Source organism: Phalacrocorax carbo, chromosome 1 (genome assembly GCF_963921805.1).
Source record: "Phalacrocorax carbo chromosome 1, bPhaCar2.1, whole genome shotgun sequence".
Classification (NCBI taxonomy): domain Eukaryota; kingdom Metazoa; phylum Chordata; class Aves; order Suliformes; family Phalacrocoracidae; genus Phalacrocorax; species Phalacrocorax carbo.
In genome coordinates this window covers 15,256,787-15,271,192 of record NC_087513.1, presented here as the reverse complement: position 1 = coordinate 15,271,192, position 14,406 = coordinate 15,256,787, and the positions used below count along the sequence as shown (strand labels likewise).

Below are 14,406 nucleotides of genomic sequence, written 5' to 3'. Positions count from 1 at the left end.
TTTTGTGAGTGTTTTTATCAGTGGCTTTTAGAAATTTTTCAGTCCAGTTATTTACCCAGTCAACTGATACACAAAGCAGAAAACAGCCAGTTTCCAGGCTGTGAGTTTAAGAATACACAGGGCAAGAATGAGGACAGTTTTACTGAAATAATGGGGACAGCAGAAGAGACCAGTATAGATTCACTCTACATACCAAATTTTTGCGTGTTTTGGGTTTTGGTGTTGGGGTGTTTTGTTTTTTATTAAAATAGCATTTCATTCTTACTGAATGTACTATACAAGTGCCCACATTAACTATACTTATTGATGCAAATTGAGTAACAGAATTCCAAGACAAATTTTAAGCTTGTGCCTGAGCGTCTCAGCACCTTAGCTAAAGGGAAATAGCATAATGTTAACAGAACAAAGTTAAGTGAACTCCTCATCCAATTTCCATGCTGTCAGGAATGTGCCTTGGTCAACATGTCAGACAGAAACCTTGGACATTCTTCACTGCTGTAGTTGTATTAAATTACAGCACATTTACTACGGCACACTTGTTCAAAATAGGTTATTCTTTCCTAGCTAGTTCAGTGTTTTTGAAAAACATGCCAGTGGATTTCAGTTCCTACTAACAGGGACACTATCCTCCTAAATTTTACAATGGTTCAAAGTTAAGGACATGCAAGAATAGCACATTAAATATTAATAATATGACAGTAAGGCTTTAATACAGATTATCATAATGTTTAAGTTGCTCATCTTTTATAAACCTATTCATATTTATTAATTTTAAAAATTCACTTTAATTTTACTCCTCACTTAGGGTACACTGGGTACAATGCAATCAGACGTTTCACAGACGTTTATCCTTAATACTATGTAACAGCAAAAAAGTGCAGTAGAATTCAGACTTCTGGGATGTTTCCCTTCTTTTTTGCTATGCAACATGCAAAAAAGGAAGAAAGATTCTAGCATCTCCCCTCTGACAAGAATTCAATACTGATGCAATAAGCAGTGTAACAGGATGACTCAGGTAATATATTTTTTTCCAAAATGCAAGTATCTTTGGGGGTTTAAGATAAAACCATCTTGAAGTTGCTACTGTTCATTTGACAAGAAGTTTCAGCCTATGACTTCCTCCCCCCTCCCTTCCACACCAAATAAAACTTTCACAAGTAAAGTGCGCTGAAAAAAGGTCACTTTTTAATACAGTCTGTAGAATTTTAGAGCTGAAAGTTTTACCGCTTTATTCACTCTTGCAGATTTAAGATTTTTTCAAGTGTCTTTAAATATTGTGACATTTCTTCAAGCTTTCTGCAATGCAGTCCAATGAAAAGAATTTTAAAACAAAGCTCTCAAGAGTAAAGAATCTCCATTCCAAACATGCACATAAATTTCGAGTGTTTATATCTATTCACTTCAGAACAGACAACTCAGAAGTACTAGAAAATTAGTTTCCTTTGAGATATTGTTTGCTACCATTAAAATACCTTCTAAAGCAAATTATGAACAAAGGAAGGAAAGGCAACTTTTAGGGTTTTTTTGGTTATATATATTATTTCAATCCATTTACAAAGCAGTCCCCTTAAAAAGCATTTGTCCCAAAATTGTTCTGGATATGTATTTTGGAAGTCTCTTAAAACCCAGAATAACTTCTACCAATGGATGTTACACATACCTTTTTTAATCTCTTAATTTATTAACAGTGAGTGGCTGTGTAATGGTGACTTTTAAAGAAATGAGTCAACATTTTTTAAAAAAAATCTATATATAGGTTGCATACTGATGCAGCAGTCTAATTTTTAAAAACTTGGTTAAAGTCTATCCTCTTCTCCCCATCCCTTAAGGAGGCATACCTTCTTTGTTTTAGGATATTTAGTAGGGCATTTATTAAGTGCTGGAGCTTCCGTTTCCGTAACCATTTCTGTAACAACAGTTTCTGTTTCAGGCTCAGCTACCAGTGCAGCATTCTCAGTTTCATTATGTTGTGAAGTTACTTCCACATCAGGAGAAGATGGCTGGATATCTGAGCACATGCTGACAGTTCTGTGTCGTCTACGCTGTTGTCCAATGTGAGTTCTACTTCGTGAAAAGCTTTTTCGCTGTTTAGCTCTATTAACTTTGGCTGGGGTAGGCTTGGTGGCAGTTTCTTCTTTTGCTGGTTCCTGGTACAAAATAGAAGTCTAGTAAATGGATTCCATGCACATGTAAAGCTATGTATCTTTTTAAAACAAAATGTCAGTTCCCCCTTCCTTTACAGGTCTGAAAAGCCTCTATCTCATTTTTATTGTTAGAACTAAAATACTTCAGTGGTAATTTCTATCCTTCTTCAAGGCAAACTACAACATTTCCTGTATTTTTCTCCCAAGCACCTGACACACCATTGGCAGAGTATTCACACACACCAGTCACTAGTCAGATCACCACAGATTTGTGCAAGAACTGCAGTACCACCTTCATTCATCCCTAAGCTAGAAATCAGCTGCTTAAATCATGATGTCTTTCAGTTCAATATCGTTTTTGGAATTTTAGTTTCCTAAGTGGTTAGCATTGTCACAAAAGGTACTTGTCAGCATTCTGACAGATACTATCCAGGGAACAACCTGAACTGAGAATCTTCAGGAGTATTTGCAAGATAAGAAGCATACTAGCGCCCAGCAACGATAAAGAAAGAAATTGTTTATGAAACGAAGTATCATCTGCAAGAACTCAGAACAAACTATGCCTTAATAATTCCTTTCCTTTAAAAGAAAGGATTATATATGATCTGTTCCTGAATAACTCACTAAAGCAGCAAGTTGTTCTACACTGGTTATGGAGGGTGCCTAAGGAAAACCAACTCCTGTCGCTAAAGTCAGCATTGGTCAACACCTCCCATCCTGAACTTCAAAGAAAGATCAAATTATACAGCTGGGCTGTGTGCGTGCACATGTGCGTGAACTAATGTTAACCAAAATTCCTCATGAACGAATTTTATACATATTTTATTGAGAAAAAAATCAGGAGCTAACATAATACAAAGTCAAAGAACTATGTGGATTTTGGTCAAATATATTTGAGTTCCGAGGGAAAAGTATTTCATACATCTTAAAGTGCAGCTTGACATCCAAACCCAGAAAATATGCCACGTTAAAAAACTAGCCTTAAAAAAGACAAAGTTCCATATAGCTACCTGGATAAATTCAGCATCATTGAGAATCTGTGCTTCCTTGCATTCTGCTTTAACCTCAGTTTTTGCTGTGCTGATTCTTTCCAAAGCCTGTTCTCGTCTTTTTTCTCGTTTTTCTAGTCTGGCAAAAGCTTGCAGTATAGCTTCCATTTTCCGTTCTTCTCTCGTCTGATGGATTTAATAATAATCAAGTTTCAGTCATAATCCTTCACATATTTAAATACATAAATAATTTTAAGCACTTCAGAACACCTTCACTGCGTGTTGACATGCAGATCAATTTCGGCTAAAGCTCAGGGGAAAGGGAGATGTTACAATGACTGCAATTATTACTGACTTCTGATGAAAGGCTTGCATTCATATTAATCCTGACAAACAAGAAGAGGGTCCTGCTTTGGATTTAAGAATTTGCTAATAATAGTGGTTTGCTAGTAGATCGCTGGCCTATAAGCATGAAAAGAACACATAGCTCTGAGCTGCTTATTTGCATGTACAGTATTTAAAAAGCAATGAAACACTAATGACCAGAAAGATATGAAATACTAATATATGCATGAAACAACAACAGAAAGCTCCATTATCCTCTGACCCAATTTTCCAAGTGTCACAAACTACATCAAAACATACAATCTAACATCACTATTTCAAAGTAAGGTAACAATAAGTCACACAGAGTAGCTAAATTTTAGTCTGTCCGTAATTCAGGTCCTAGTGCTGCACAGAGGCAGGTCTCTTCATCTACACAGAGCTCTGCTTAAGGACAATACAGAGGTGGCAGATTTGGGGACTTCTGTTACAAACTTTTTTTTAACTAAATGCCTGCAGCTGAACAGTGCTACTGATAGCAACAATGTGCTTATATCAAAGGAAGAATAGCCGCAAATATATTGCTCATCTGAGTGAATGAGGAACCCAATTCTGTTTTGCCACTGAACCTGCCTTTGCTTGGTAAAATACAGGTAAACTTGCAGTTATCTGCAATCCTTGTGGAGCTAGAGTAATAATCACATCTTTAACTACTACAGCAACTCTGTGGTAAGTTAGTTTCACAGAGAGCTTTGCTTTAGTAAGAATACAAATGTAAAGTCACACGCACACACACACAAAAAAAACCCCAGCACATCCTCTGGAGCAAGACCAAAACCCACACATCCACCAGTGATGAGAGTCATTCCTCAAAGGCATGACAAGATGCTGTTATATGTTAATATCAGAGCTCATGCTGTCATTCTTCAGGTTTCATATTAAAATATAGATTTTCTTTGAGCAGATTTTGCTGTCTGATGTCTAATAAACACAAATATCATCAATTTTGCTGACAGAATTGTAGGAAATACTGACCAAAAGGAACATATACCCCATCCCCCCTTATTTTTCTAAGGTTCAGGCAGATGCAGACAGTTTCGGTCCACCTCAAACTCTACTTATCAGAAGTTCTGTGAGCACAAACAGTAAAATGAAAGTTCCAAATATTAGTATTTCATTATAAAACTTGGCCAGGATTTTGATTTCACTAGTAATTTCAAGTATCTCACATGCTGAACACCTAACAAGAAAAGCTTATTTTAAAATGCCAGTTTTCATAACACCGTTCTACCAACTTCTGAAAATTAGGATTTCTGAGGCTTTGTTAAGTTGGGAACTCAAAAAAACAGTCAGGCAAAAGTCCTGACTCCCATACTATCTATAAAATAGCCATTACAAATAGCATGCAATAATCAAGTGCAGAGAAAATAAAATCTAGATTATTTCTATAACGTCTTTTTTAAAGGCAATATACAGTTATATAGGTTTGAAGATAGAAGCAGGTTTTAGTCAGAAAGCAATGATCAAGCCAGATGAAATGCTCTCAAATATCAGGCCTTGCATTTTAAGTTGAAGTTCATGTAATGGTCTGACTTCACATACACTCAGATTCTACAAGCCTACAAAAAGGCAGCAGTTAGCATGGGAAGAGCAGATGTCACTAAGCCTTAGTGACAACTTTAAGCAGCTACTTGCTTCCCAACTTACCATCTTCCTTTTCCTTTCTGCAATCTGCTCCTCTGATTCCATTTCTACTTCATTGCTAATGGGAGTTTTTTCTTCTATATCATCAATAAAATCTGGCTCCTGAAAGATGGAAATGACTGCTTTACAGAAGCTCTACTACTCTTGCAAACTAGGGAAAACTAAAAGCTACACAGGACTAAGAATCCTCAGATCACTACATCAAAAGTAACCAAGCCAATAAATCACAACAAAAATGTAAAGAAAAACCTAATATCCACCTGTACCTTTGTATAAACCTGTAAATATCATTGCCCGACTACATCTTTTCCATTCTGAGCTTAGACATACCTGTATCTTCTTTCTTTAGCATACTGACCTTACTGAAATTTTGGGGTTCCATCCCCACTCCCCACCCACCAAAAAAAAAACCAGAATTAAACTTCTGAACCAATGGAAAATTTTGGGCACTAACACTGGCCACTGATTTAGCCACATTACAATCAGTTAAAGAATTAGAGCTGTACACACCCATAAAAAAAAAAAAATTAGTTTTAGTGAAATAGAGTGAGTGTCAAAGGAGATGTTAACAACGATTACATAGAGGTTCTTCTCAGCTCAAAAGTAGATTCTAAAGTCACATTTTCCATTTAAACATCTCATTACCGAATCTCATGACAGTGCCATAGCATAAGGAAACACAAGAGTTAGCTAACTAATACTAGTCTTTTTCTGCCTAAACAGAAGACCAAACAAACAAAAAAAAACCAAACAAAAACAAACCAAAAACCCCAACCACCAACCCACACCAGCAAAACACCACAGCCTACGAAACACTAACTTTGAAGAGTTAATTGTTCACTAGTCCTATATGCGATTTTACTTTTACAGAAAGGACCAAAGTTGGTTTTGTTTTTTACTTTTTTCTTAAAATTACATTTACCTTTTCCCATACGCTTTATTCATTTTAGCACTATATATTTCACCCCAGGAAAAAAGCTATTAATTGACTGTCTTCTACGTTTAGATATACATTCTAACAACTTCATTCTTTTCACAATTCTTACTGTTTTAAGTTTTGTTTTGAAAAACAATGCGTGTTCTCCTGTAACTGTTCTATATAAGCACTGTGTATTATGTTAAAAGCTTAGGAAAAGGTTCCAAATACCAGTTATCACTTGTTAAAAACAAAACAAAAAAAATCACTTAGGGTGAGAAAGATTAGATGTTGCCTCTAAAGATCATAATTTCTAACAGCCACATGCCATGCCTTCTGGACTTCCAAACATTGTTAAGCTTTTATAGCTAGTATTTTTAGCTATCATTTAAAACCCCAGAACAACCTGACCATCTTACGAAAACTGGGGGTAAATATGCTCATTTTCAGCTTAATACTTTCACTCCTAAATGATGTTAAAAATTAAGAACTTGGAAATGGCTCCCTCCCAGAATAACTCCTTTCTCTCTGCCCCTAAGTTACCATCCAAAACCATCATATAAGAAAAAAAAAAAAAACAAACCACCACCACCACCACTCCCAAAAAGAACAGATAAGTTATGAAAGTAACAATCTTCCCATGTTAAATATTTATCTTTAATAGCTCCTCTGCAAAACTAAGTTAATAATTGATCTCATGGATCTCTCCCGCTAGTTCTTTCAAACTGACATATTAAATGAAAGACTGATTTAAAATTTATTACCATGGTATATTATCAGGTAGCTTTACCATACTATCCACCTATTATCCAGTATTTAGCTTCAAAGCACACCTTCCTCCTCCCAACTCCCAAACTCTGTTTAATCTTCTACACAGAACTGCAGCCAAATTTAATGTTCTCGATTGCAATTTTGCTTGTAATAGGAGCAGGGATACTTACTGCTATGTTTAGAAAACTACGCTCCTGAGTAACATATGCAACTAACCAAAAGACACTTCAAGATGGACTGGAAGCTCATGAAAGCATGACATGAGGCTTTCACATCAGAGATCCACAAAGAAATTCAGAGGAAAAATGTAGAGTTAAAACTGGTATGGGAACCAACATACCTTTGAATACAATCAAATATTATGGGACAAACTTTTTAGTAGGGCCTGTAGCAACAGAACATGGGGCAATGGTTTTAAACTAGAAGAGGGTAGATTCAGACTAGAAAAGACAGCCTTTTTTTATAATGGAGGTGGTGAAACACTGGCACAGGTTACCCAGAGAGATGGCAGATGCCCCATCCCTGGGAACATTCACGGTCAGGTTGGACAGGGCTCCGAGCAACCTGATCTAGTTGAAGATGTCCCTGCTCACTGCAGGGAGGGGTAGACTAGGTGACCTTTAGAGGTCCCTTCCAACCCAAACTATTCTATGATTATGGAAAACTGAAATTAGTATTAAAAAAAATTCTAAACAGCTTATCATGATTCTTGATAAGTCTTCATACCCCTTTCCAGTGACTTGTTATAATTCCTTTAGTAACTACAAAAGGAGTGTATAACAGCTTTTCTTTCTGATGATCTTTGTGTCAATACCTGATTATTAGAAATCGACAGCCTGAGGGGAGAGAGCTTCCTCTGCTTATTATCTGTGATTTTCATTTTGGTGGCTGCTCCTTCACAGTCCAAAGTGATATTCTGATTCTGGGTCTCCTTTTCTCTTGAAGCATCTTTTTCTTTCTTTCCCTTTTTCCTTCTGGTTTCATATCCAGTATTGATGTTTTCTGTAGGCTCAGAACGTCTGAGAACTGGACATTCAGGATTTTCTTTGAGGCAAGCACAATCCACTTTGTATTTACTAAAAGTAATTAAACACAAGATGATGTATTTTGATTAGGCTGTACAGAATGAGACTTTTTCAATACTGTATCACACAAGCTGATACATTTCACATTAAACATCCACTATGATGTAAACCAACCATATTAAGAGCAGTTGACTCACGTCTTCACCAAGATATACAATATTGCTACAATTCAAAAATCTCATCTACTGGTTAACAGAATTTGGTTAAAAGATGGAAGACATCTAAAACCTGAGTATATCCTGGGTGGAAATACAACTATCACATTAAATAAACAGACGCGTGGAAGTAGAGGTCTTGCTTTACACAAAGATAGCAGACAATTTACAGAATAAGCACACAAAAAAACTTGGGAGTCACTTTGCACAATTTTAAGCTCCGCTTGATAAATAAGAACTGTTATTCAAACACATTCGACTTGCGCAGGCTGTCAGCTGCAGGTACTAAACACAACTACTACATACTTTTGAAATAACAACACCCCCCACCCCAAAACTATCAACCAGGCAGTTTCTCAGGTCGTCTTCATGTGAGGGATGTAGGAGTATGTCTATAACATTTAACAATGCAAGGTATCTTGAGCTAGTCTGAATCAAAGTTAATTAATAGAAGCAGTACTCTATGGCCATGACTAGTTTGGATCCAGAACTAATGATGGCATGTCTGCACAGCACTGCACCCAAGCTGACTTATGAGTAGACCAAAGAAAATCATATTACCTTGGTGTAGCAAAACCTGAAACAGTTGGGACTACTTCTGGACACAACCAAGTGCACATACAGAAACAGGCTCTTCGATGCTTCTGTTTCCAAGGTCAGTATTGGCCTAGATGTTCCTGCACAATGTACCTATACCCAGGAATATTTCCTACTAGCCAAGGGAAATGGTTAGTAGGTGGGATCACTCAAATGCCTTATTTTGTCATCAGATTTCAAAGAGGTGTTTGAATAACAGTTCCTACATATGTGAGTGGAACTTACCGGTTAGTTCCTTTACCATTTCAAAATGATGCTAATGATGATAAAACAATGGTAACGGCAACAGTTTATTAGACCTTTCCCCAGTTCATGAAAGGACCAGCAGTTATAGTCCAGAAAACGTGTAATAGGTTATATAGAATCTAAGGCACTGAACATTCAGTGTACTTGAACCTTCTGAATCACACAATGAACAAACATGATTTATAACTAAATTCAACAGACACTGTCTTCCTGAAGTTATACTAAAGAGGCACTCCAAAGTAAACAAAGTGTTACCAAATAGTTCTATATTTTCTTCCTCTACTCTCCCCACACTATGGGATGCCTATATACAATAAAATTTCATAGTACATCTTTATTCATGTTCATCTACATTTCTATCTTTTCCACATAATTTACAAGTAACTGCAACATTGCTGAAATTAGCAACAGATATGCAGTAATAAAAATAAAGAAACCCTGCTCCCACACACACACTGTTCATTGTAAATACAATGCTTAAGGAGGCCTATGTTATTAAAGCACGCAAGAAAGTCAGCGATATAAAAACCAAAGCCATTCTGAATCGCAATGCAACTCAATAAGCATTAGATATATTTTAGAAGAGTATGCTGAAATACTCACCAATTTCCATAATCAAAATCAAATGCTATAGTAATCTCTGCTCCCTTTGGAATGTTATGGATGGAGTAAATATAAAGATGAATTGTTCCATCTTCAATTACATGCCTCACCTATATTGAGGAGAACATTATAATAGCATGCATTACTTTGGGTTTGTGGTGGTTTTTTTTATTGGTATTGTGTTTTTTAAGTACCTGTACAAAAAATGGTAGAGATTGCTCAAATTGCCAGCTAGGAAACTCAAGGAGAAGGAGACGTCTAAGTAAATAAAATTTAACTTTATGTAGATGCTCACCTCTGCATTTGGCGTACATGAACGCCTGATGAATCGAGCTTCATTTCCGAAAGTCCTTGCATCAACACACATTTCTAGCCCATGGAATTTGGAATAAAACAAAACAAATGGGTATGGCCTGAAAGAGATACAAGGAAACCAGAGTTTTGTAATTTTTAAAGATGCTAAATATCACCTATTTTTCACATTAGTTAGCTTTGTAACATGATGTTTGGCACAACACACTAAATTTCTGGATTAATCTGAGAACGACATATTTGTATTTAAGCTCATGATTCTTGCTGGTATGTTCTCCAAATGTATCCTCAGAACATCAAAACTCTGAGTTACAGCCCTGCATGTAGCTGCTCTGCATAGGACCTAAAGGGAGGAACACTAACGGAGCAAGCACTAGACATGGAAGGTTAAGATTCCTCATCTTTCTTATGAAACTTGAGTAGAAATTCAGGTGCCTCACAGAAAAACAATAAAATAAAATAACATCTCTGCATCTCTGCCTCACACCTGCATTATCACTAGCACCCAACTCTCCTGAAGAAAGGGGGCATCTGAATACTTTGCCAAGACATGCTTTAAGTTCTGCTATTACGAGTGGCAGGGAGTCCTTCCATCTTTACTTAGCAAAAGTTCTGTGTTCTCTCTCCTCAAAGAGGCCTCTTGCAATTTCCCAAGTAGGTGTGGCTGGGCAGTTAATGGCAACACTGAAAAGTCTTCCACAGGAAGGACGCAGTCACGCATTGCTCAGTAACTTAACCAACTAGAGAATTCTGGCAGTCAAAAGGTTCCAAGCTGACCTGTGTCCAATTCCATTCTTGGCCTGATGGACGTAAAAATCTAATTCTCTCACAAAAGAGCCTGTCTTTGTCATTACCTTCCGAATTATTCTGGTATGGTAGAACCTGCCAGTCTCTGGTTAAAGGTGCACAACTACCTAACTGAGGATGCAGGAATCCTGTAACCAGGGAAGAACAAAGAAAGCGGACACTGACTCCTGAGTGGATATATAAGGATATCCAGAAAAGAAGGGAGAGAACAGATTCCAGCTGCAGTTATTTTTAATCATACAACAGTAAAATGCAAGGAACTGCTGGTAACTTGTACTTGAGGCAAGAGTTTGGCAAAAGAGCATTTTAAAAGTTACCTTATTAAAACATTTGGAATAAACAAACCTTTTAAAGAAATATCCATTAGCTTCAAATTGTTCTCTCAGCATGAACTTTCCTCTGTATTCAATAATCAGTGCATCAGGAGGCAAGTCTTTGGCAGCTTTTAAAATTTTCTTGTTTTTTTGCACGTAACTCTATAAAGACAGAAGTTAATTTATGAAGTATCATCTTCTACCATTTTTCCTTTACTATTAACTGCAGATTATACTTTTCACAACTACTAAACAAGTCTATAGGAACTAAGAAAACCCTCCTTTTTGTAATTAAACCTCCAGACTGATTTGATCTTAACTGTCCCGTTCCCCTACCAATGCAACTAGTTCTGACTTTAGAATCAAGGAATGCTTTAGACCTACTTCTCCAGTATGTGGCTGAAAACCAACATATTCATGTTCTCACAATTCAAGTACTATACCCCTTAGTGCTCTTAATTCTCACCACTATTAGGACAAATTGCTACATTATTTTGCCTAACACTTTCAAAAGGCTTCAATTCCTTCAAAGAAAAAAAACATGCAAACATAAAAGGACATTCATGATTCATTCAAGGGAAAACAGAACAGGAAAATAATGACATAATAAAAAATAAGAATCCTGAGAGTTTCAAAATTTCTTATTTCCGTATCTTTAGATGCAAGGATGGCTTTTAATTAAAAACCAATACATACCCTGACAATTAGTGAACTCACACCTCTCATAACTGCCATCGCCAATCAAAAAGGAAGTAGCCTCTATGTAGGCAAAAGGCTCTGTAAGCAGGGATATTCCTCTAAGGAGGGTGCCCCATATGCCATGATGGTCTTTGAGGAAAAGAAGCAAAGATGCTTCCATTAATCTGCTACAGTAACCACTCCTCAAGATTTCTGCTACAAAATACTAAGGTCTGTTATATGGCTCTAATTTTAAGCTGATAACTAACTGATGTTAAGGACAGAAAGAAACATTGCACAATTTCTGCATGAAGTAGAAATTACAGGATCACAAAAGTAAAAAAGAAATCAGTATCAGAATATCACCTACCATCAAAAGAATTCTTCATGAACTGATAGAATAGGATTTCATTTATCTGAATACCAGACTTACCGTATATTAAAAGAAATGTGGACAATTAACATGTTGATACCCAAAGCAGGAAAAAAAAATATTCCTACTTCAATGCTTCTGTCTACTCTAACCACTCCTGATATTCCTCACAGAGCAGAGAAACAGTATCAGCGAAGTTTACTGCGCTATGCCCACCACAAAACACAGTCTAAGGACAATCCAAGGTTCAGGCTAAGGCTCCACCTTAGTTATTTCTATGAGAACTTATGTGCAAGTGCAAATATAATCAGAGATGATAGTGGATATATTGAAATCAATCACGAATTCTGGAAAAGCTGTTAAAACTCTGACACTTAGACCTGGTGAGACAAGATACAGAAAATGAATGTGAAGTCCCTCTTTTTGGCTATCTATATTTGGCATGCAATAACACACCATGGCACAGCTCATTACCTCAACTGGAGGTTTGAAAATCAGATTGCTGGTGCTGACTTCTTTTTTGTCATTTCCATTGCCTAATCTCAGAGCTATTTTTTGTGCCTCCCTCTGGACACCCTCACTGTACTGGTTATTATTTGCTTCTTCATAACGATCCATCCATGCCTTGATTTTCGTTTCCCATCCGAAGTTTGAACTGTCAGTAGGATCAATCTCTGGAGCTGAGCCCTAAAAATGAAAGTGACCAAATATTACAAGGCAAGAAAAAGATACTGAAATAAAAAACCAAAACAAACCAAACTCTACAACAAGACACAAAATGAAGGGCAAAGGTATGCCATTCATTTAAGGTGTTTTTCTTTTTAGGAAGTCCAGTATAAAATTCTGTATTACTTAAAAGCACTGAGCTGAATTCAATAGCATTACATTTGTCCTCTTATGAATTTAATCATTTCATAAAAAGCACTCAAGTTCAGGAATACATTCCTTCAATAAGAATTCTAGCTTTTAGTGGGATGAGGATGGAGACTGACATTGTTTCCTCCCACAACTGCACTGCATCATGAATCTATGAGTGCAGGAGTTGCAGAGTCAGACCTCCCTTCCTCCTCAACTTTTGTGAGCATATGCAAATATAAAGAACTCCAGCTTCCACCCTACAATACACAGATTTGGTTTTCCCCTTTGAACTTCAAGGATCATGCTCTATTTTTTTCTTCTTTACATCTTACTAAACTTTACTAATCCTACACCTACTACATTAAGGTTCCAACTCTTAATGTTACAGGCTTTGCACAGATCATTCTCCTCCCCTTATCTGTTCCTCATGAAACAGTTTTCTTCTGCAGTGCTTCAGATCCTTTCACTTTTAAAGAAAGTGCCATTGTACCTCCAGACCTCATAAGCAGCAGGCAGGCTGCAGCCAACCAATGCTCCTTACGGACAGCAGCAGCCAACCAACGCTCCCTTTTCTATCCAGCTGAGCAGAGACACTATTAAACATTAATAAAACAGCAAGTAGTTCAGCAATTCAATTTACCTGTTACTGATTATGTTTCTTTTGTGCATCAGGAGAACCATACACACAAACAGCATTAATAAAAGGTGTGATGCTAAGAAAACCATGAAAACACACAATGGAACCATATAAACACCATATTAAAAAGCACAAAGATTTTCTTTCCCAATTCTGTGTTCATTATAGGCAAGTCACATCTTATACATTTGAAGTGTAAAGTGTGTCCCGCTTGTTTTTATATATCCCAAGGATGAATAAACTATGGGAAACACCTAGTTTTCACACCATGAATATTTTTATCTCACAGAAAATGTAGAGACTGCTACAACACTTACAAAGCAGACATCCCAACACAATCCCTTAAACTATGCCAGCACTAGCGAGTCCCACCAGATAAATACATGGGAGTATCGACAAAAAAGAATCACTAGTTTAGCTTTCAAATGCAGTATAGCCACTTTTTTTTTTGCTGCTTAGAGCTATGAAAAACTGGAGCCACTAAGTTCAAATGAGGTGTGCACTCAACTTTACTCCCTTGCATAGCACAAACAAGCCTTAACTCCTCCACTAGCTCTTGAAAACCAAGTGTTCTCAGAATACAAATTTACACTCTACTATATCTGTTAACTTTGCAGGACATAAAGATGTAGTGCTTATACTTTATTTTAAAATTACTATGATGCATATACTTAGTACATTAGTTATGAAGAGTATTATAGTACTTAATGTACAGCCCCAATCGCACTCTTGATGCTTCATATTAAAGTAATGTACAATTAAGGTTTAAAACAAAATCACATTACCTTTACTCGTGAAGATTTCCTGGATCCTTCTCGAAATGCCTGAAACAAAATTAGGTATTTATACTCTTTTGAGAAAATAGAAAATCTCTTAAGATATTTAAAATCTAT

The 14,406-nt window shown here is 36.6% G+C and overlaps 1 protein-coding gene across 1 annotated transcript in view; it reads right to left on the bottom strand.

Annotated features, from left to right (window-relative positions):
- Positions 1-14,406, bottom strand: part of KMT2E (lysine methyltransferase 2E (inactive)) — a 61,335-nt gene that overhangs the window by 12,237 nt on the left and 34,692 nt on the right. Inside the window, 9 exon segments of the mRNA XM_064444623.1 lie at positions 1,839-2,147; positions 3,155-3,319; positions 5,165-5,263; positions 7,663-7,924; positions 9,535-9,644; positions 9,830-9,947; positions 10,999-11,129; positions 12,493-12,705; positions 14,299-14,337. Coding sequence (XP_064300693.1) covers positions 1,839-2,147; positions 3,155-3,319; positions 5,165-5,263; positions 7,663-7,924; positions 9,535-9,644; positions 9,830-9,947; positions 10,999-11,129; positions 12,493-12,705; positions 14,299-14,337 — 1,446 coding nt within the window.